Genomic DNA, 23,586 nt, shown 5'->3' with positions numbered 1-23,586 from the left:
AAGATTGAACTGGATGCCTTGTGAGAAATTATAAAGGCATTGTGGTTATGTAACGACCCAGTTTAATAATTTTAAAATTGAAATATTGATAATTTATATATTGATAATTTAATGGGTCATATTGGATAAGTCCACGAACGATATATTATTGAGGTTGATTAGGAGTTTTAATTAGGCTCAGTGATTAGGTTAAATCCCACTTAGTATTGAATGAGTTGAGACTCATTTTATAATTTAAAAATCGGCCATTAGAAATTTATTTCAATTTAAAATCATTACTGATTGAAACTTCCTATACAGTCTCAGTCACTGCCAATCTTACATTAAATGAACTACTAGATCATATTTTTAAATTCAAACTCCATTTTTAGATAATCACTACTAAGTGTTCACCAGATTAGTATCACTACATGTATTAACCGAGTCCAACTCAAACTCGTCGACACTTTCTCCCAAATCTCTTTATAAATATCTCACCTATTCTATGTGTTATTTGGAAAAAACCAAGACATGTCATACATAGCATAAGCATTAGTATGATCACTCATGATTTTAAGTTCTCAGCATAAAATGTTCTATGCAAAACCCTTATGTTAAGTATGTTTACTTTATAATAAGTTTTTTACTAACTTATCGACTCATTTTAGTTGTCTTATGTTTTTAAACCACCCAAAATTAGAATATTTATGAAGTTAGAGCTATAGACGAGATTTAGTCTAAAAAGGCACGATCATGGCCCAAATCATGTACAAAGATGTTAAGTTATGAATTTTATGACACAAACTTCGATAAATTTTACTAAATCCTTTCATGTACTCTCTTTTATGATTTTAGCATTTTTAATAAAGAATGATTATATTATAAGAAATGTTTGTACGTAATACTTTCTTTAGAATAAAAGAAATTATTTTTAAGTCAAGTTCAACAGTAATATTATGCCTTTTCCAAGAATTTTTTAAAGTTATTTTATTCTTAAAGGGATCGGAGCGGGGTGTTATAGGTTCTATTGTACATTGAGTTTTGCTACATACAAGTAAAATTACGTACTAATTTGTATACTAATACTGATTCATTCATATTCAAAATTTAAATTAATACTGGTTTCAATAAAATCTACTTTTTAACCAATCACATTAAATTGATACATATATTAGTACACAGTTATACTTGTAATTAGATTTTTCCTTGTACATTTGCTCAATCAACTTTGGGCTTTAAGAGATGAGCTCATGATTGTTGTTTAGAGAGCTGTGTATTCAAAAAACTGATGTTAATCTCGATTCCCTGAACCAATTATGGTCATAATTCATAAACATAGTCACCTCGCTTTCTTGATTTATGCCGCGTGCAAATCTCATCTAAATTTCTCTTTTTAAAAAAAAATTACCTGAAAAAATCTAGCCTTTTACGTTAGATTCTATTTATTTATTTTTTGAGTCTTGAATGGGGCTTGCAACTTGTTTTCAGCATTACTGTAACGTAAATGTATAAGACAACAGCATTTGATCTTTTCATTGGCAATGATGAGGGCATAACGACATGTCCCAATGTCTTGATCCAATGATCAATCACAATATTGTGCAATTTCATCAGTTCGCATGGGGCAAAAAAAAAAAATACAGAGAGAGAGAGAGAGAAAAATGGAACATTTCTACGAACACGATCCAATATACCCACATGGTATATACTGCAGTACAGCTATGAAAGCCTTCTCGACAACTTTGACCATAAATTAACAAAACAGACCGCTCTGAATTCTGTCGAACACCTATGGGCAATCAATTTCATGCATCACTAAAATCAGTACCAACATCCTTAACTCACTTCTTTCCATTGTTCATGGATTCCACCTTCCCATCGTTTCCTCCCAGCAACAGATACTTATCCTTCCTGGTCAGCCCAGTGCGCTCGAACCCAAGGACATCCCCCAGTACCCTCTGCACGTAGTTCGCCACCTCGATCGATGACTTCCCTCCGGCCTTGCATGTCATCTCCTCCGGCAACCGATCCAGGAATGTCACCTCGTAGGTGGGTCTCGGGTTCATGAAGAAGAAATAAGGGTCCCAGAATTTCACCCCGCGCACCGTCGTGCCGTAGAACATGCCCTGCTTACAGTCAACCGCCACGGGAACGATCCTGTCGCTCATTTCCGCGAACAGAGCACTGAACCGAAGCAAGAAAGGCTCCCGACATGTCGTCCCCTCGGGGCAGACCACGAGATCACCCTTCTGGAGAAGGGACGAGATGCGGGCCGCGTCGGCAGCACGATCGCGGGTCAAAGCCACGGCGGGGATCGGTGACAGGAACCTCGAGAGACGGCTTACGCTGTATGTGACGCAGGAGACTTTGCGGCCAAGGGCGATGGCAATTACGATGGGGTCGAGTGCGGAGCGGTGGTTGCAGACGTAGAGGTTACCGGGGGAGCCAGGGGAGGGGGCAGGAGGTGGGTTTCCTCGGATAACGAGCTTGATGCCGAGCATGGCGTAGGTGTAGGGCACGATGCGCTCAGGGAGTGGGAGATTGAAGTAGACGCGGATGATGGAGAGGACGAAGCCGAAAGGGAGCCAGAGGTAGGTGAGGAGGGCGTTGAGGGGTGTGGGGCGCTGGACTAGACGGCCATCGTGGAAGATGATTCGGCTCTTGAGGCGATCAAGTGGGACCGGAGTTGCTGATTTGGTGCGGTGAACCATGTAGCCCTCCTGTTTAGACAAGTAGTAATTAAAGACTTGCGTAATTAGTGGCATGCAGCGACCACACAATCATAACTTCGGATCAGAAAAGTGGACCACAGAACACACTAGTACATGATGTGTGTTCATGGAGTTTGCATTCAATCACGAGCATGCATGAAATCAATTCGTGATCAATTATCGAAGGTGCACACTGATTTAAGGTGTGGGTCCTAACCGGCCAATTACCCATCTCATCCAAACCCTAATCAATCAAGTCTCATGGAAATGGGTAGACGAAGAAATTAATATTTTCCCATCCACGAATACTATTCTTTATACTACATTTATGATCTCTAATTACACTTGATAATGCGACACATTTTCAAGTAATTTCTTCTATTAACCTCTTAAATAATTAATTACTTAAGATATACTATATATATCGAGTGTACCAAGAATAATAATATATATGGAGGATAAAGAACATCTTTACTATTCTCCATTTGATGGTGATTAAGTATAATATTATTATATATAAGAATACATATAAATGCTCCCTAGCTCGTGACTTAAAAAATCAGGATAAACATCTCATTTAGGGTTGGTGTGGTTACACAAAGTTAAACTATCTCATCTTATATAATCATCATAACTTTTTCAAATTCCTACCTAAAAGAAAAATTCTATATACCGTAATACCATTTTATTTGCATCCAAGTAAGATGTGGCACATTTACCACCATTACCTAAAATATAATAAACAGTTCAATTTTTTCAAGTTTATATTATAACAATATTTTATTTAACTTTCAATAAAACATCTTATCTTTTGTCTCATCTGAACTGCGTAACTAAACAATGCTTAATTATTTATTTAAATAGATATAACAATTCAATCCTATAATATTTAATGCTTGTTTTTCTCTTGTTTTTCAAAGCTTGATGGTTTGTTTTCAAGCGTTTTAATGTTGGTGACCGATTTTGGGGTGGGGTGGTGTTAATTAATTCACTATGTGGACCACCTAATGTCTAAGCAGGCAGGCAGTTGAGGATGGTAAAGACTGTGGGTCCCATCCCATGGAGGCCAGGGGCCGGCCAGTTTAACCATCAAAACAAAATACAAACATTAATGGATTTGTTTGTTCTTACAAGATCTAATATTGCAAAAAAATCCCATTATTTATACCAGCAAAAACACGCAAGAACTAAACAAAAATATATGACCACAACAATCACAATCCGATTACTCAGTTTCAATTCTATACATGCATCAACGTCAGTCAGGAATCAAATAATTGGACACGAAACTTGTTTTTATTTATTTTTTAATCTTGAATGTGAGCAATTTATCATGAAGTCATCAATCATACAAGATTTTTTAGAAGACGGCAAAGTTTGTACGATCTTAAATAACAAGCTTAATTGGATAATCATTATATATATATATATGGGTGAGGCTACTCTGCCGCCTCACCCTTACCACTGGGCTTACCGCTCAGTGTAAAGTTTTTTTTTTTTTTATATATTTTTTTAATTACTTTCTTAATCATTAAGTAAAAAAAAATATATCAATACATTTAAAATTATTTTCTTAATCACTAAATAAAATATATATATATATTTTTTCCCAGCGGTCAACCCGGACGGTCAACCTCAGCGGCAAAATAGGTTTTCCCTATATATATATATATATATGTATGCATGCATGTATATATGCAAGAATTTGATCAACGCAAATGATGATAGACAAACCTTGCAAATGGACATGAAATCATGGTCGGATTGGCGGTCTCCGATCCCAAGATCGGGAGCTTCCTCGCCGAACTCTTTCAAGATGGCTAACCTCTTCCATTTTCCGACCAACACTCCGGGCTTCTTCACGAACCCCGTCGCCTTCTTCGTCTTAGGGTTCACCTCGATTTCTGTTCCCAGAACCTTGTCCCCACCAAGAAAGTCCTTTACAAACGGCTCCACCATCACCGTTGGATTTGCCGTCACCACCACCTTCCTCTTGCACTTGTCAAACACCTCGAAGCTCTCCGATCTCACATCTGCCGCATAAAATCTGAACCAGAAAAAAAATACACATACAAATAGCTAAAATTTGCATATATAACATTCAAAATCAAATCATATCACTGAAACGTGTTATTTCCAGCTAAATCAGGGTGTTTGCAGTTACATGTACGTAGTACGCACCTGGGAAGCACGGCACGCGAGGCGAGCTCGATGTCACGGATCTTGAGGCCGGAGAAGGAGATGAAGATGAGCATTTGGATGCCAATGGCTTCGGAGATGAAGAGGTAGGCAACGATGACGAGAGGGAGAGAGAGGAGGAGAATGAGGCCGCGGAGGAGGCTTCCGGCTTCGATTGCGACGAGCATGAAGTAAGGAAGGGAACTGCTGGACATAAGCAGAGTACCATCCAGATCAGCGGCGATTGAACCGTAGGAAGAACCGCTGCATGTGTTTATGGAGGGGAATTTCCGGCTAGGTTTCATCGGAGACATGTTTTCAGAGGATATCTCTACTTTCTTTTAGAGAGCGGCAGGGACTCAACGCACTGGGAATACAAGGACGGGGAGGGAACGTCGAGTTTTAAATGAGGAGTTTGGAGGGTGGAATTACGGAATTGGGTCTTCTATTTTGTCTTTGTTACGAAGTTATTTTAAAAAAAAAAAAAAATTATTATTATTATTAAAAAATTATTATTTTTATATAAATTTTATAATTATACAACACTGCGTTATCATTTCTCCATAATAAATGCAATAACACTAGCTGGTCCACTTCCGGTTGACCCTCTCTTTGGCAAGAATTGTTTCTCACGACAAGATTTACAAGATGATAAATGCTTTCCTTTGGCGTTAGAATTTCACATTTTTAAGTCATCCGAGTGCTATAAAATAAATTTATATATTAAAATAATTCATATGATTAAAATATATTTCTCTTATAATTATATTATAATATATTATATATATAATTGATTTTTACAGCTTAAATAATTAATTTATAAAATTATTTAAAATATTTCGCATCCATTAGTAATAATTAAATATTAGCACTGATATAATATTCCCTTTTTTTACTTAAAATAATTAGCCTTGCACCTATGTTAATTGAGTTGTGATTCGACTTGGATTTCATTGAATTTCACCTAATTCTTTTATTGGATAAGTAAATAATTATTTAAATTTGGCAATATAAAATCTTAGGGCCTTGTAGAGTTTTAAAATCTAAAGGAAGAGAGACAGACAATTTATGACGTGATCATACAATATTAATATTTGAGTATTCATAATTATATATCTGTTTCGAATATTTTCTACAATTAGGAGAGAGATAAGTACAACATGTAGATGTCGCATTATTTAATATCAATGTTATAGCCTTACATAAATCTTAATAATAAATCATATTCTTTACATAATCTAGTTTTTAATTTAAAGCCATGAATTAGACACACACACATATATACATACATACATACATACATATATATTCTTTATTAGTTGTTGAAATTCTCAATTGTCACTACAAAAAAATAAAAATAAAAAGCATTTATGACGAATTATTTGCAACAAAAATAATTATATGTGATAATAATAAACTCATTTTAACAAGAAATACTCTTTCTCATAAGAAATAATTGGCAACGAATAAATAATTTTCTTATTATGCATTAATTAATAGATGAAGGTGTGATATATTTCAAACCGGCCTCATTAATTAATACGAAATCAAAATAATATTGTTAATTTGGATTGATCACATGTATAGATTCAAATGGTCATATGATTTGGTTGATGATGATGTTATATTAAGCTTATGATCACGAGATATATCTTCATTAAAAATGGTTGAGCTGTAAGCTGTACTCTTTATAAGGTATGCAGGTTGCCCAACTTCACCCATCCCTGCCCTCTTAATTTGTTGGTTGGTCAGCGTATAACTATATCGGTTTTGACTTCAATGCCTCCAGCTTTAATATTTTTGTTTTTTTTTTATAAGTATGGGAAAAAAAGGGATGGGGGTTTCGAGAGAATCGATTGATATCCCCTCAAGCTGTTGGCAAGCTAGACACGTACAGTTGTTAGTTGGAGTAGTTAAAGCCTTGAAGAGTTTTGAGGATATTCAGGTTTTATTGGTGACCATATGTATACTTTCTTGGTCGGTTTAGACTTTAGACAGTAACCTTGAGGCTGACGCGTTGTACTTGCACTTGAATTTCAATTATCGTGTGGTTTGGGATTCAATTGAAAGGAAGTTGTCGGGAGTTAGGTTTTGTTTGGAAAGTTGGGTGTTTACGTATATATATAATAGATTTATTTATAGCCTTAATTAATTTATAGCATGCACCATAGGTCCATATATATATATATAACTCAAGAACAATGTGAAAATGAGCCAAAGTCATGATTGGTATAACTTCCCGTCTCTAAAATAGAGATTTGGAGTTCGAAAATACTCCCATCTCTCAAATGTATCAAAAACAAAACAAAATCAAAATGAGGGATATATATATATGCATGCATTCATCATGCATATATTCTGAATCTAATATATACTAAATATATAATAATCTGAGATGTAAAATTAATTAATTACTAATTGTTTTTATTTGAGATTAGGAAAGATAAATAAAATAGAAAAAGTAATAAAGAAAAACATTAATATATACTTCTTGCATGTGTAGATAGACAAGGCAATAAGTACTTTTGTTGAGGACATGAGCTTGTTTAAGCCTGATTCTTTAAAACGAAAGGGGGGAAATTTTTCAAATGATCATAAAGGCAATATAAGGTCTTGTTAAAACCGGCAGGCACATATATATATCAAGCTGTTTTTAAATTTGCACTATAAATATAAAAACGGCCTATTTAGTAATTATTGGTATAATATCCTAATTAAACTACCAAATTTTGATCATTTTCATTCTCATCTAAGATTTGACTATAATACTTACCAAAAAAAACTAGACACTCGGCAAATCTCATGTAATTTTGAATACGTACATGAGCAAAGTACTGTAAATTTGTTTTTCCAAAACTCCAAGTGAATCCTCTTCTTTGGTACAAGTCCTCCAAATAGATAGAGAAATGTGTTGTTAACTTGTTATGGTGGATTTCTTTGTTTGCATTTAAAAAAAATAAAAAATAAAAAAATAAAAAATAAAAAAAAATTTATGACAACTTATTTGTGATGAAAATAATTATTTGTGACGATAATAGACTCATTTTAACATAAAATAATCATTTTCATAAAAAATAACTGGCAGTAAATAAACAGTTTTCTTGTTGTGTTATATTTTAATTACTAGAGATGATCTATATATGACCAGTGTACTCAGATGCAATTAGTGGTACTATGAAATAGGTACATATATATTATATGTAACTATATATATTAATAGTGTAAAACTTTGTTGTTAAGGGAATAATTAAGCATCCTGCATATATAAGTTGCCAAACCCTAGAGCCGACCTAGCTCGTTGGAGACCTTTTCTTATGCTTGTATATATGCAAAGGAAGGAAGAAATGCACGCACAAGTCTCTTTCATGGTTGCATGATCTCTCCACAGCTAGCACATGTATCCATCCCTTCATTATTGAGATCTTAAATGCATTTTTTTAATCAAAAATTTTATGTGCAGTCATTTTTGTGAACTCCTTTGTGCACTCCAGTGATATGATTGGTTATGTATTAAAAAAAAAATTAATTCAGTCAATCATATCAGTAGAGTGTGCAGAGAGTATGTAAAAGTGACTTATGTAACATTACTCTTTTTTAATTATGCACGAGCAAGGGAGGTGGCCGGCCGGGGCAGTCAATGGGATCACCTTGACATCCCCATCGCATATATGACCCCACCTATCCCCCACTATTCTTAAACAAACCAACGGGGGAATTCGTCTTGAATGACAGTTTTGATATATAATTAAGTCTGAACTACGTAGTACTCGTGTAGTGCCATGTTTGGAAACCATGGCTAGTTGATCAGTGCCGTTCTAGATTAATGACTGATGAAGTTGGCACTAATAGATCATACTCACTTCCTTTTTCTTCTAATCCCTATTTAGGGGAAGTAGTGTCGACATATATAGAGAAATAACTATGATCAAATAGTTCGAGTACTCGTCATTACAAAATACGCAGACATCGAGTAATTTGGAGGATCTCAGGCTGCTTGGAGGTTTTTTTTTGTGTGTGTGAGAGAGATTTTAGATGCATTCACGTATACAATTAATCCATGATCAGTTGTAAGAAATTACAACAATACTTTTTTACATGATATATCACACGCAAAATTACCTAAGGATCAGGTGCTAAGCGTAAACCATCACCATAAAAAACAGTACCATAACTCGGAAACAAACAGTACTGCCCTATGATTTAGAGCTTTATTTTCTTTCATGAGTCCCTACATATGGATTAGTACAACAAACCACCATAATAAAACTTGCATCTATATATGGTTAAGTGCACGATTGTCAAAGTACCTGTAGTACACTTCTTCTCTGGAGAAGTGATGTGCCTCTCCCATGTTTGCATGCATCAAATGTACTACAAGCAACCATTTTTTATTAGAAGCTGCAATTTTTGGGTAAGAATTTATTAGGGTAGTTAAGAGATTGTTACTTGACTTCAAGTCTTTGGAAAGACAAAACAAAAAAGACAAAAGAAAACAAGTCGTGTTTGATTAGGAGTAAAATTTGATTATGATGGGATGGAAGGGAAAGCCACCTCCACCTTATCCTCTGCCCCAACCACGCCAATATATATCTGTTGCATTATATTTACATTGACAAACAGAAGATGTAAATCATGTATTAATGATCTCATCACTCCCTTCGTTTTCATCAATATATATTAGAGACATGTCAATGACAATAACATGGTTTTCGGATGTGGAGTCCATCGTTAAGTACTTTTTTTTTTTTTTGTCTAAACGGGAAAATTTATAGATAAACTAAAGGTTACATGATACAAGATTTAATAGGATGGAAGTCCCCAACAATCATCCCAAAACAAATAAATGTAATACCAGTAAAATAAAAAAAATAAAAAAAATGGATTTAGAGCCAAAAAATGGCTCACCCATTTTCCACTAAAAGGAAGCCACTTGAAGCGGTTTCAAAATAGTATAATAAACAGACTAACCCACTGGGACTAAAAGTTTCAATGAAACGAAGTGTATTGCATCTTGTTAGTCTGGACTGGCTGTAGGAGTCTTCCACAACCACTTTATCTTAATCATTGGTTAGTAAAAGCAAAAACATAGGAACACAACAACCGGAAGAAGAGTCGATACCTCGGCAAAAGACCTCCACTGTCTATTGTGGCGCATGGGATACATGATATAACACATTGTTAAGTACTTGATATGCTTTACATGTTGTTGATCAATATTTGAATTAGATAAGTGAATTGATAACATGATATAACACTTAGTTAATTCGCAGTGTGTGTGTGTGTGTGTATCACGTTTTATAAGTCAATCAATCACTTAAAATTTGAGACATTTACTAATATAACTAGAAATTATAAAATGTAAAATAAGAAACAACATTTCTCTCTAAGGAAAGCGAAAGAAAGAATCCGGGTCAAAAGCAAGGTACCATAGTTTTCGTGGGAGGTGAAGTGATGAGCGTGCTATGTGCTGTATCGTGATGTCTGACTTGGCTGGCAATCTTTTTAACTGGTTAATGGTATTGCACAATAAATTGTGGGTGGGGAAGAATTAAAGGCTACCCACATGCACGGCTTTTATAGTTAGGTGGGTGCATCGCCCACCAACCCCACCATAATATTTCAACAACCCATACCCCTTCCGTCCCTCGTATTTAATTATGTAGGTGACTTTCTATATGCATGAGTACCGATTTGGGTCCAAACCAAAACCAGTAGTATGAACCATACATACTCCAGGCTGAAAGAACCTGCCTAAGGGTTATAGAAATCACGAATGAAATGTTCTTTTGTCCTTTTCGTCTTGTTGCTTGCCGACAATGATATTGTTGCTATTTGTGCAGCCAGATTTCACAGAACATCATGATGCCAAACTTAAGTCAGTTTTTCTGTCAGAGCATGGCAGGTTGAAACATGCAGCAGCAGCTCATTGTTTCGTTTGGATTGTTCTGATGATTTTGATGTGGGGGAACATCGTGTTTGAAGTTTCCTTCTGCCTTCTGGTATGAACAGCAGAACAGGATTAGATTAAACGAAATAGCTGACTGCAAAGTTCAAGAAAATATTGTCCTTCAGTAAATTTTATCATCTCCAATCAGATCGATGTTATTGAAAGTGACCAAAATCAGGATAACGAATATATAGCAGGCTGACTTTTCGTTCTTGCATGTGAACTCAGACAAAAAGATGCTGCATGTGCATGATCAAGGTGAAGAAAATGGAAGATTCGATTTTGGTCTGGACTTCGGTTTGTATACAGTGACTCTCACACTTTCTGAGTAACCGTTTCTTGAGGTCTACAGGAGCATGTGAATGATCAAACGTTTGGGGTATAGACTATAGTCTCTATAGATTGATGGTGGATGCACTAGTGAAGAACAGGCATGCATTAAAGTTCAAGGAATACTACATTCAGAAAACGTTGCAAATTCACATCCCTTATGCACATAATCAACCCATCAAATTCTAACCCCTAACAATAATACACAGAGAGAGAGAGAGAGAGAGAGAGAGAGAGAACAAGACAGCAAACATGGTCTAAACAAAGCACAAGATCAATATGAAACACAAGCGGAGTTCTCAGGCTCTGGTCTTGAATGGGATGGCTCTTATGACTATCTGGTGGTAAAGGGCAGCAAGTGCAGCTCCAATGAACGGTCCCACCCAAAAGATCCACTAAAGCAAGCAACAAAAAAATCGATCAGTTAGAATAATAATATTTATACAACTATTTTAGTATTCATTTCACATGATTGTGCTTTTCAAATTAAAATTACTGAAGTTTTTAATTTAAATTTTATATTTTACATAACCATCCTAAAAAATATATATATGACAGCCCTTTGTTTAAAACATAGTTTTAAAAAATGTTGTATGTGTATCATTATTTTTTCAGTTATTATATGATGGCACGGTTGGCACCCCATCCAGAAGTAAATCAATGGGATCATGACACTTTACTAACCTGGTCATCCCATGCGTGGTCTTTGTTGAAGATGATGGCAGCCCCAAGGCTCCTGGCAGGGTTGATGCCAGTTCCAGTGATGGGGATGGTAGCCAAGTGCACCAAAAACACTGCAAACCCAATTGGAAGCGGAGCCAAGATCTGCAGGTCAAGTAAGAAAAACGAAAGGTGTTTCAGAACCATCATATCTGTAAGGCAAGAAAGTACATAACCCCAAGCTAGTCTCACTACAGCATCAAACAAAGAAACCATATTTAAGAATTTCCATGAGAGCACCTGTCCTGGGACGTTTTACGGTTTTAGACAATCTTGTATAAACATAATTTTCCCGTATCCCAAGCAAGTTTCAATAAACCACACAGCCTTTCTGTTTTTTCTTGACTAGTTTCAATGGGAGATGTATCATCACAGGCTCACAGCCCATGCAATTTTCCCATATTCATGCACTATATATGTACTAGTTTGGCTGTAGTATATATACTCAACAATTGGTCAATCATAAATTCACTGCCATCCAAACCCTAGTAAAGGTCAACCAAATCTATCCAAAACCGTGCTCAAAGAAACAGCAATTCAAGTGGCAAGTTACTACCCAGCTCCAAGTAGGTTATCACAAAAATCATTTTATTACTACACCCAAATTACATTACCATGCCTATTAAGAAAATAAATGAGGCATTATTAGGTGTCTGACTGAGTCATCCTGGCCTTTTTCTCACTGATGTGATTAGCCAAAGCAGTTATTTTATATTAACCAACTTTTTGAGAAGCAACTTCTATCTGAGTAGAAAGTAGGCAAGAGCATAGATCTTTTCAGTAGCTATGAAACTCTCTTAATACAAGAGTGCAAGCTTCAAAAACTCTAGAATGTTATAACTTAAACCATTCAAAGCACTCACCATAATTGCAATTTCCACCAACAATTGATTTCAATTTCACTTTCAATCCCACCCTGTACACCCCTAACACTGTCTATTCAGAAAGTTTTATGCAAATGATCAACAAAGCATGCATTTACACTGTGTCCATAGCCTAGAGCCCCTCAACCATTTCCATTAGATTGGGATTAAACCCAGAAACAAAACTAGGACTCCTTAATTCCATCGACGGTTATTACTCTGTAATTTCTGCTAATTTCTGAAATGGTAGTAACAACTCATATATTCACGAGAACTTTAGAACAGCATAAAATCAACATGAGAACAAGCAGTGATCAATATGAAAATGACATGAACTAGATTTAACAAATGATTTCTATTTTTTTTATCAGTAAACTAGAATTTTATTGATGAGATTAATAGTCACAGTCCAAGTACACAGATAACAAATGCAGAATATATACATACGAAAATAAGAAGTTTATTTTATTTTTATATAAGTAGTATGAAAATAAGAAAAGCTTCCTCTCTCTTATACTTCTTGTAGTTGTAGAATAAACTTCTTCCTGAAAATAAAATTTTATTCTGCACCTCCAAGTATCTTTACCACTAATTCAATCACTTAGTAGAATCATAACACTTTGAAAGAGTACAGCATACAGTAAAATGTGACACTTGGCGGCTCTCTGTATTTTGTGCTACATTTCCAACATTAATAATCCAATAGCATTATTAATGTTATGGAGAATGAGCTCACAGTACAATTATCGCATAAGATACTTCCTCACAAGAGTGAGAAAGGTTTGGCAATATTGGCTAAAACAAACTTTCTGTCTGGAATGAAGAGTGCATCTTTGAAAAAGTGTACTCACTGTTTGGAAGGGAAGCATAATAGAGTTTCTTTTAAAAGTTCTCATCCTTCAAGAAAGTCAGGTATACTTGATCTAGTTCATTCAAATGTTTGTGGTCCTATAAAAACAAGAACACTTCGCAGCTTTTTGTATTTTGTGACTTTCATAGATGATCATTCAAGAAAGTCGTGGGTCTAAACCTTGAAAATAAAAGACCAAGTTTTGGAAATGTTTAAACAGTTTCAGGTCTTAGTTGAGAAGCAGACTAGAAAGAAGTTGAAGTGCATCCGAACTGATAACGGGGAAGAGTATTTAGGCCCATTTGATGATTATTGCATACACAAGGTATTTGGCATCAAAAGACACCTCCAAAAACTTCTCAATTGAATGGTTTAGCTAAGAGGATGAACAGAACACTAATTGAGAGAGTGAGATGTTTGCTTTCACAGGCACAATGGCCTAGATCTTTTTGGGGAGAGGCTTTGAGTACAATTGTACATATTCTGAATATGAAACCATGTGTTCCACTTCAGTTTGATGTACCAAACAGACATTGGACTAGTAAGGATGTTATTTATGATCACTTACGTGTCTTTGGTAGTAAAACATTTGTGCATATTCCAAAGGATGAGAGGTCTAAGCTTGATGTGAAGACCTGACAATGCATCTTTCTAGGTTATGGTCTAGATGAGTTTGGGTATAGATTATATGATCCAGTTGATAAGAAACCAGATGTTTATTGAAGATCAAACCACACAAGATATTTAGAAGACAGATAAAATAGTGATCCGCTACAATGATGGTTCAGTTAATTTAGATCCGGTGCCATTGACAGATTTGCCAGCACAGGTTGAGCATGCTATTCAAAATGCCCAACAGAGTCCAAGTGATACAGATGCTCTCTTACAGAATGAGATTCTTGATCAGCTGCCAAAACCAGAGATGCCACCAGATGTTCCACTTAGGAGGTCTATTGGAGATTGAACATCCTTCCACTCGGTATTTTACAGACGAGTATGTGTTAATGACTGACAGGGGAGAGCTCGAGTGTTGTGCAGAAACTATGGAAGACGAACATAAAGCAGAGTGAGTTGATGGCATGCAAGATGAGATGCAGTCATTGCATGACAATCACACCTTTGAACTGGTAAAGTTGCCCTAAGGCAAAAGAGTTTTGAAGGACATGTGGGTTTATAGATTGAAGCAAGATGAACAGAAGCAAGATGAACACACTTCCCAACCACAATACAAAGCTAGACTTGTTAAGGGATTTAGTCAACGAAAAGGTATCAACTTTGATGAAATCTTCTCTCCAATTGTGAAGATGTCTTCCATCTGTATAGTTCTTGGTTTAGCAGCTAGCCTGGACTTAGAAATTGAACAAATGGATGTGAAAACTGCCTTCCTACATGGTAATTTGAAGGAAGAGATTTATATGGAGCAACCAGAGGGTTTCAAGGTGAAAGGCAAAGAAGATTGTTTGTGTCGGCTAAAGAAAAGTTTATATGGTCTAAAGCAGGCGCCCATACAATGGTATAAGAAATTTGAGTAAGTTATGGAAGAGCAAGACTACAAGAAGACCACATCTAACCATTGTGTATTTGTGCAGAAATTTTGTGATGAAGATTTCATAATATTACTGCTTCATGTTGATGATATATTGATTGTTGGTAAGAATTCTTCAAGAATTGAAAATCTGAAGAAGCAATTAAATCGGTCCTTTGCCATAAAGGACTTTGGGCCAGCAAAGCAAATTCTTGATATTCGAATTATCGAGATAGAAAAGAGAAGAAGTTGCGTATGTCACAAGAGCGATATATTGAAAAAGTATTTGACAGATTCAATATGAATAAAGCTAAGACAGTTAGCTGTCCTCTTACTACTCATTTTAAGTTGAGCACGAAGCAAAGCAAAATCCTTCCACAAATAGAGAGAAAGAAGATATGGAAAGAATTCCATATGCCTCAGCAGTGGGTATCTTAATGTACGCAATGGTATGAACGAGGCTAAATATAGCTCATGCAGTTGGAGTAGTCAGCCTTTTCTCTCAAATACAGAAAAAAGAGCATTGGAATGCAGTTAAGTAAATTTTGAGATACCTCAGAGGTACTTCCAAGGTATGTTTGTGTTTTGGAAATGGTAAACCTATACTTGAAGGGTTTACAGATGCAGATATGGCTGGTGACATTGATTCCAGAAAGTCCACTTCAGCGTATTTGATTACTTATTCAGGGGGAGCTGTGTCATGGCAATCCAAACTATAGAAATGTGTTGCTTTGTCTACCACAGAAGCTGAATATATTGCCATAACTGAAGCAAGCAAAGAGTTGATATGGATGAAGAAGTTCTTAGAAGAATTAGGTCAGACACAAGAGAAGTATATTTTCTATTGTGACAATCAAAGTGTCATCCATCTCAGCAAGAACTCAACCTTTTATTCAAGATCCAAGCATATTGATGTAAGGTATCACTGGATTCGTAATGCATTAGATATGAAGTCGTTACAAATTAAAAAAATTCATACTGATGAGAATGGGTCAGATATGATGAAGAAACCACTACCTATGCAAAAACTCAAGTATGCAGAGCAAAAGCAAGTATGGTGAGTCACCCCCACATAGTCGAGAATGGGGAGATTTGTTGTGTGGGTTTCCTCCTATATGGAGGATGGCCCATGTGGGATCATTAAGCCCACATGGAGATTGGGTCCATCTTAATTAGATTTAAACTAAAGTGTGCTACTATGTATAAAAGGTGAGTGAGTGAAGAGAGAGAGAGAGAGAGAGAGCCGTATGAGATAAAGAGGCTGTCAAAAACAGAGCAGCCTATATAGTTTCCATAAAATATCTCGATCGGCATCGTTTGTGGTCTGATTGAACTGAAATTTTGCAAGCACGTTCATAACTCAACGCTCTACAATCTAAACGGTCGAGATCAAATTTGGAGCAATTGTTCTGGTGTTCGAAACTATGAACTACTTACCACATCTCTTTGGCGATATCTCTTCTATCACACTATTTGATTGCCAAGGATGTTTTCCTAAGACTATTATTGATTGCATGCCTCTAGAGGTATCTAGAGAAAACCTTTGGATACACATATCATTGTTGATAGTGAAAGGTTTAGCTAGACTAAGTCCTATGGTTTTTCCCTTTGCATTGAAGGATTTTCCAAGTAAAAATTCTTGACACTTTATGTGTGTGACACTTTACTTTAGATTATTCTCTACTAAATTACTTCCTAACAGATTCACATAAAGTGGGAGAGAAATATTTCCGCTGTTTAGTAATTGATTTATTTATTCCAAGTTGCTGTTCAGATTTCTCCTTTCCAATTGTGATAATTAGAACCATTCAGAGTAACCCTTGTAATCAAATTAGCTTTCATTATTCAATACAAAGTATTGAATGACTATAACCTGTCTTTGATACCACTTTATTGGGAGAAATCCGAACAGCAAATTGGAATAACCAAATCAATTACCAAACAGTAAGAATAATTCTCTCACTTTGTTTTATCAAGCCCAGGCATGCCCACTTTCCCATGGAAGAGCATCTAGCAGACAAAAGTTCATTCAAAAGCAGCGTTTTTTGTGTGGACAGCAACATTGGAAAAAATTCTCACCACAAATAATCTAAAGAGACATCGGTTAATGGAGGTGGATTGGTGTTGCATGTATGTTTATAGGACTGTAAATTAACCAGTCTGTTCAATAGCCCGCTTGGAACTCGCTCGATTAAACTCGAATCGACCAACAAAAAAAAAAAAACCTTGTTTGTGAAAGCAGATACCCGCTCAATTTATAAATGACACATACTTGACAAAACTCGACTCGACTCAATTAAGGCTCACTAAGGCCTGCTCATTTATGCTCGAGTCGACTCGTTAGCTCGACTCGATTAAAATTCATTCATATATATTGATAAATATATACATACACCTATCTATATATACATATATATATGTATTAGCTAATACTATAAGCATACAACTTTTATAATCAAATATATAATATGTAATCCAATTACTTATGTATATATAGTGAATATACTTCATATATATATTTTATAATTTGTATAATAATTAGTAGATAAAATTTAATAATTTCATGTACTAATACATGACAAATATATATGAAATAGATATATGCTATCATATTAAGTATATGTATTAATAATATATGTAAGCATATAATATATTTTTATTTGAGATAAATATCAACTAGTTAGATATTATTATTTATAAAGTTTTTAAAATTTTATAATTCAATAGAGGTTCTACTTGTTAGTTCTATAAATTCAAAATTAGATTTTATTTTTTTATTTAATCTATTAATTATTAAATTTTATTCAAAAAATAAAAAAAAAATAAACAATTCAAGGCTCAACTTGAACTCATTTGTGAGACGAGCTCGAGCTCGAGCTCGAGTATTTTGAGTCGAGCCGCACTCAGCAAACCTAAGACCGACTCGGCTCAACTCGATTATAACATACATGTGTAAGAAAGATGGGGAATTAGTTGACCATCTGTTTCTACATTGTGAGGTGGCCAAGACCATGTGGGCTGATTTTTTTACAAGCATTGGAGTATCATGCGTCATGCCCCGTAGATTGGTGGACTTTCTATCATGCTGGAGAGGCCTACGAGGAGATTCACAAGTTGTAGCAATAGGGAAAATGGTTCCCATATGTATGTGTTGGTGTATTTGGCGAGAGTGAAATGATAGAAGTTTCGAAAACCATGAGAGAATGATAGGGGAGCTGAAAGTTTTTTTCTTTAAAACATTGCTCTCTTGGGTGGGGGCCATTGTCTGTAACGGATTAAATGTCCATGACTTTCTCCTTTTAATTGTAAACTCTAGCTAGATATCTCTCAAGTATACTCCCTATGTACTTGGGTTTTGCCTATTATTATGAATAAAATTTCTTGATTACCAATCCAAAAATAAAAATGAAATAAAAAATCTATCGCACTTTATGTGAATATGTTAGAAAGTAATTTAGAAAAGAATAATCTAAAGCAAAATCACATACATACAAAGAGCCAAGAATTTTTACATGTAAAACCCTTCAATGCAAAGAGAAAACCACATGACCTAGTTCAATTAAACCTTCCACAGGCAACAATGATCTGTGTGCCCAAAGGTTCTCTCTAGATAACACTAGAGACATGCAATCAACAATAATCTCAACAAAACACTTTCTTGGCAACCAAACAGCATGATAAAAGAGATAACTCCAAAGAGATGCGGTACCATTCACAGTTTCGAACACTAGAACAATTGCTCCAAATCTGGTCTCCACCGTTCAGATTGTAGAGTCTTGAGTCATGAACGTGCTTGCAAAATTTCAACTCGATCGGACCAAAAAAGATGCCGATCGGAACGTTTTATGGAAACTATACAAGTGACTGCTCTGTTTTTGACAGCCACTTTCTCTCCTTCTCTCACACGGCTCTCTCTCTTTTTTTTTCTTTTTTTTTAACTTCTTCACTCACTCTTCTTTTATACACAACAGTACACTTATGTTTAAATCTAATTAAGATGAGCCTTATCTCCATGTGAGCTTAATGATCCCACATGGACTATCCTCCAAATAGAGGGAATCCACACAACACTAGGCTCACTCTAGCAAAAGATTATAGTCGCGAGGTATTTTCTTCAATTTATTCTTTTTCATGGCAAAGAGACCGAGTCCAAACAAAAGGTTCTCTTGCCATATTGTTGTAACTTGTGACAGGCTTTAAGTATATTGACGTCATGGGCAAGGGTTCGAGTTTTTCTCATTACTAAAGTTGGCTTTCTCCTATGGATGTAATCCACATGCCAAACCATGTAAATAAGCCAACCAAGCCATTGATTTATTTATGTTTTCTCTTCCTTACATGCTTGTTGTAAAAGTAATAAATAGATAACTACAAACAATTAAGGGACTAACAGACAAACGCGTGCATAGCCATAGACAGAGTTACAAATAAAACATAGAAAAAGAAGAAAAAAAAACAGAGAGAGGAGAGAAAGAGGAAGAGAATAATACTTACAGGGACATGGGAGTCTCTAGCATTCCTCTTAGCATCAGTTGCAGAGAAAACGGTGTAAACGAGAACGAAAGTGCCAACAATCTCAGCTCCAAGGCCATCACCCTTGGTGTAACCTGGTTTCACTACATTGGCTCCACCACCCTGAAGTTCGTACTGTGTTTTCTGGAACCCCTTTACAACACCTGCACCGCAGATTGCACCCAGGCATTGCATCACGATGTAGAATAGTGCTCTTGTCAGGGAAAGCTTTCTCGCAAGGAAGAGACCGAATGTCACAGCCGGGTTTATGTGTCCACCTGTGCCAAACATAAACAAAATAACGCGTACCGTGAGGGAAGGGTGAAAAGAACCCCCATCGAAAAAATAACGCGTACCGTGAATAAGGAAATGTCTTGGGGAAAATAATTAAGAAAATGGCAAATCTTGGGAATTTGTTTAAGAGAACATAAGAATAAAAGAGTTTGATTCCTTATTGCTCAAATTTTCTTATAGCCCAAACATACACTAAAGAAGCATTCAAGTAAAAATTTCCGAAAGTCCAGTAATAAGGTGCAAATTACTCTCCTCATATCTCTCACAAACCCGACAGAAGATTGAAAAAGGAAAGGGATGAAGTCACCGATTTGAAAAGATCCCACCTAAAACTTACCTGTTTTAGCCTTTTTTTTCCCAGCAAACAAAAAATGAAAAAACCACTACAAAGTCATTAGCTCTCCATCTTTGTCTACAGACATAAGAGCAAGAAAGAGATTGATTTTAGAAAAAATAAATAAAAAACAGCTTTAGAAAATAACCATCTTTAAGCATGTCACAAAGAAAAAACCGTTTCTTTCCTTCATCATTCACCCTGAAACTTCAAAGCAACATAGAGAGAGAGAGAGAGAGAGAGAGAGAGAGAGAGGTATAACCTGAGATACCAGCAGTGCAGTAAACAAGGGCGAAGATCATGCCCCCAAAGGCCCAAGCAATGCCCTGAACACCAACAGAGGCACACTTGGGAGAGGTGGCGACACCCATGACAGTAAGAACAGTGATGTAGAGGAATAGGAAGGTGGCGATGAACTCGGCAATGCCAGCCCTCCAGAAGGACCAGGACTGGAGCTCCCCTGGCTCAAACAATGGTGCTGGCGGTGGCTCCTTGTAGTTCTTGTCCGTCTGTGCCGATGTCCCTATGGGTTGCCTCTCTGAGAACTTGTTCGCTCCTAGTTTCACGTCCTCTTCTTTCCCCTCCATTGTCTTTTCTTAGCTTCTAGCTACACACACAATCTCTGGTATCTCTCTCTCTCTCTCGGATTGTAAACTGAAAGTCTTGGGGCCTGAAGGTTAGCTTTATGGCAGAAGTGGGTGCAATGATTTATAGGGGAGACAAGTTAGTAAGTTACTGACCAGTCTTCATATACTAAAAAAGCTTCATATATCATTGGCTTCACAGTAACATTCTGTACAAAGAGTTTTATTGCTCTCTTCATGCAATCAAACGTAAAATGTGAAAAATGAGGTTTATTTTCAGAAGTTTAACTGTAGCAAAGTAGGAAAAAATTTAATATTAAGCAAAAGATAGTGCAGTTCATGTTTAATTTCAATGACAATCGGTTTTAATTAAGAATTTTGGAGATGCTTTTGGAAAGTGGAAAAAGATGGAGTAGTGAAAGGCTGGCATCGGTACAGCTTTGAGATTAAATAAAATAAAAAGACATAGGAACCGTCACATCAGGAAGGAATCAGGTTGCTTTGGCTGTTCTTATCTTTTTCCAGACCATTTTTAATCCTACTTTTCGCTACTCCCGAGTGCCTCCTCCCTCCACGCCCATCCATTTTTGTGTGACCATAATACCCCCCATTGTAACACAAACAGCCTGATTATGTATGCTGAAAGAAGGGGTATTACTGTCCATACAAGAACTAATGGTAAATTAACTACTGAACGGTTAAAGTCTTAAAGATTAGCATGGAAATAACGGATTAATTTGAGTATTAAAATGATGATTAGAGGATTAGAGCGTTTGCTGTTTTATCCAATCAGAATGGAAGAACGTGGGAGATGGCCAGATGGGGGACAAAGGTCCACAAAAAGGAACAAAACGACAGCTGTATTGCCAGACAGTCCTTTCCCTGGTTACGAGGCAAAACTGTGCAACGGAAGCCCGTTTTCATCAGCTTTGCTGCAATCATGTGGGCTCCATTACGGAGACGATAATGGTTTTTTTTTTAATTCTATTTGCATGTATATATTAGTCTTTTATTAAATAAAAATATATATATAATTACAAATATAATTGTGCACTAATCTATACATTAATATAATGTGATTAGTTAAAAAATAAATTTTATTAAAAACAATATTGATTTAAATTTTAAATATGAATAAATCCATATTGATACACAGATTAATACGTAATTACGCTTGTATGTAACAAAATCTTAAAAAAAATATCAAATTTATGAAAAATATTTTTATAATTTTAAAAATAAAATTATCTAGATTTATATTACAGTCTTTAAATAAAACTGTACCGTTACTCTTTTTCATATATATATATATATATATAATAGTATGTTAATATTTAATAATAACAATTAATTACAGTAAGATACATTTATTATAATTATAGGAAATCTAATCCGTATCTTTGTTGTAGAAAATGATATACATAATTTTTATTTTTTGCAAGACTTGCCATATAATTATGTTTTAAAATAATCTATAAAAATAATATTATTTCATAAAAATTCTTCATATTAAAATATAATTGTATAAAAATCTATGAAAAAAAATTATGTGTATCATTACTAAAATTTATTGAAAAGTGGGGAGGAAGGTTTAAAGCCGCTGAGAAAGTGAAAAAGAGAGAAGTAAGCATCACGCAAGATCATGCGGGTCACACCTTCTAAGATTGTAACTGTAGTTTTCATGAAAAATATTCTCTATATGATTTAAGAAAAATAATATTTTTATTTATAAAATAGGTAAGTGTTACATAATCTTTTTAAAAATAAATATTATATCTACATGAAAAAATATTTTTTAATAATAAATCTTATTTTTTTATAAAATAATTATATGACATTTACGCACTTTATGATTATATATTACATTACTTATAATTTTGATTAATTCAAATTATTTTGATAAAAATATTTATATAAGTAAAATTACTTTATAAAATACTCTCAATTTAAAATAAATTTTTTTAAAAAATTATATCTATGATGTTTTCTTGATATTAGACTTGTCCAAACTATAAAACAGATGAATTATCCTTACTAAACACGCTTGAAATGGTAATATTTTATATTTATTAAATGTTAATTTGGTTACACAAAATTAATTTATCTTGAAATGTCATGTCATGTCATCTCATATAATAATTATAATTTTTTTAAATTTTTACATAAAATATATAAATAATTTTATATTTTTAAAATTTTAAAATAAAATTAATATTAAAAAAATTATTATAATAATATTTTATTTAACTTTTAATAAAATATTTTATCTCATCTAATCTAAATTATATAATTTAAAATAAATTGCTTTAAAAACAAAAAAAAAAATTGTGTCGACAATATAAGTGGGGTGAGGGACCTTGCCGGCTAGAGTCGCTAGACCCTCACTATATATTATAATTAAAGGGACCTAATTCTCCACTGTAAACCTAATCAGTGCTGCTGTACTCTTCTGTTCTTGCGCCCCTCCTAACATGTATTTTCTGGGGTCCCTTTTCTCATTTACAGGACACTCCAATCATATGCTCACATGCACCAATCCTCCTCTCGGGTCAGTTTGGTTATTTAATTTACCTTATTTAATTATTATAATTTTTTTTAATTTTTATATAAAATATAATAAATAATTTAATTTTTTAAAAATATTAAAATATTAATAATATTAAAAAATAATATTTTTATAATAATTTATTTAATTTTTAACTTTTATCTCAACTCAATATCTAAACATAATTTCAATCTTTTCAAATTTTAACTACCTA

At 34.7% G+C, this 23,586-nt stretch overlaps 2 protein-coding genes and 1 long non-coding RNA gene across 3 annotated transcripts; 1 reads left to right on the top strand and 2 right to left on the bottom strand.

Moving 5' to 3' along the window:
* Positions 1 to 1,486: 1,486 nt before the first annotated feature.
* LOC122310148 (probable glycerol-3-phosphate acyltransferase 8) lies at positions 1,487 to 5,253 on the bottom strand. Its single transcript, XM_043124031.1, has 3 exons — positions 4,872 to 5,253; positions 4,425 to 4,737; positions 1,487 to 2,699 (listed from the first exon to the last, which is right to left on the bottom strand). The coding sequence occupies exons 1-3, from the start codon at positions 5,180 to 5,182 to the stop codon at positions 1,821 to 1,823; spliced, it is 1,503 nt and encodes a 500-aa protein (XP_042979965.1). The 5' UTR covers positions 5,183 to 5,253; the 3' UTR covers positions 1,487 to 1,820.
* Positions 5,254 to 10,580: 5,327 nt separating this feature from the next.
* On the top strand, positions 10,581 to 11,392 carry LOC122310139. The gene is made up of 2 exons (XR_006242596.1): positions 10,581 to 10,867; positions 11,013 to 11,392. It is a non-coding gene; the product is annotated as an uncharacterized LOC122310139 (long non-coding RNA).
* Positions 11,234 to 21,047, bottom strand: LOC122310132 (aquaporin PIP1-1). The gene is made up of 4 exons (XM_043124017.1): positions 20,506 to 21,047; positions 19,598 to 19,893; positions 11,830 to 11,970; positions 11,234 to 11,540 (listed from the first exon to the last, which is right to left on the bottom strand). Exons 1-4 carry the CDS (start codon positions 20,828 to 20,830, stop codon positions 11,445 to 11,447), a joined length of 858 nt encoding a protein of 285 aa, XP_042979951.1. The 5' UTR covers positions 20,831 to 21,047; the 3' UTR covers positions 11,234 to 11,444.
* Positions 21,048 to 23,586: the final 2,539 nt, after the last annotated feature.

The sequence above is a fragment of the Carya illinoinensis genome, chromosome 1 (assembly GCF_018687715.1).
Source record: "Carya illinoinensis cultivar Pawnee chromosome 1, C.illinoinensisPawnee_v1, whole genome shotgun sequence".
NCBI classification, from domain to species: domain Eukaryota; kingdom Viridiplantae; phylum Streptophyta; class Magnoliopsida; order Fagales; family Juglandaceae; genus Carya; species Carya illinoinensis.
This window is presented reverse-complemented; position numbering and strand designations above follow the sequence as displayed.

What these genes read in the sequence shown, in the direction of transcription:
- LOC122310148 (XM_043124031.1), bottom strand. Translation starts at nt 5,182, where the DNA reads ATGTCTCCGATGAAACCTAGCCGGAAATTCCCCTCCATAAACACATGC. An exon ending in TCGCGTGCCGTGCTTCCCAG is followed by an intron (nt 4,738 to 4,871) that starts GTGCGTACTACG and finishes TTTCTGGTTCAG; the next exon opens with ATTTTATGCGGCAGATGTGA. An exon ending in ATTTCATGTCCATTTGCAAG is followed by an intron (nt 2,700 to 4,424) that starts GTTTGTCTATCA and finishes TTGTCTAAACAG; the next exon opens with GAGGGCTACATGGTTCACCG.
- LOC122310132 (XM_043124017.1), bottom strand. Translation starts at nt 20,830, where the DNA reads ATGGAGGGGAAAGAAGAGGACGTGAAACTAGGAGCGAACAAGTTCTCA. An exon ending in CTGCACTGCTGGTATCTCAG is followed by an intron (nt 19,894 to 20,505) that starts GTTATACCTCTC and finishes TGTTTGGCACAG; the next exon opens with GTGGACACATAAACCCGGCT. An exon ending in CTAGAGACTCCCATGTCCCT is followed by an intron (nt 11,971 to 19,597) that starts GTAAGTATTATT and finishes CTTGACCTGCAG; the next exon opens with ATCTTGGCTCCGCTTCCAAT.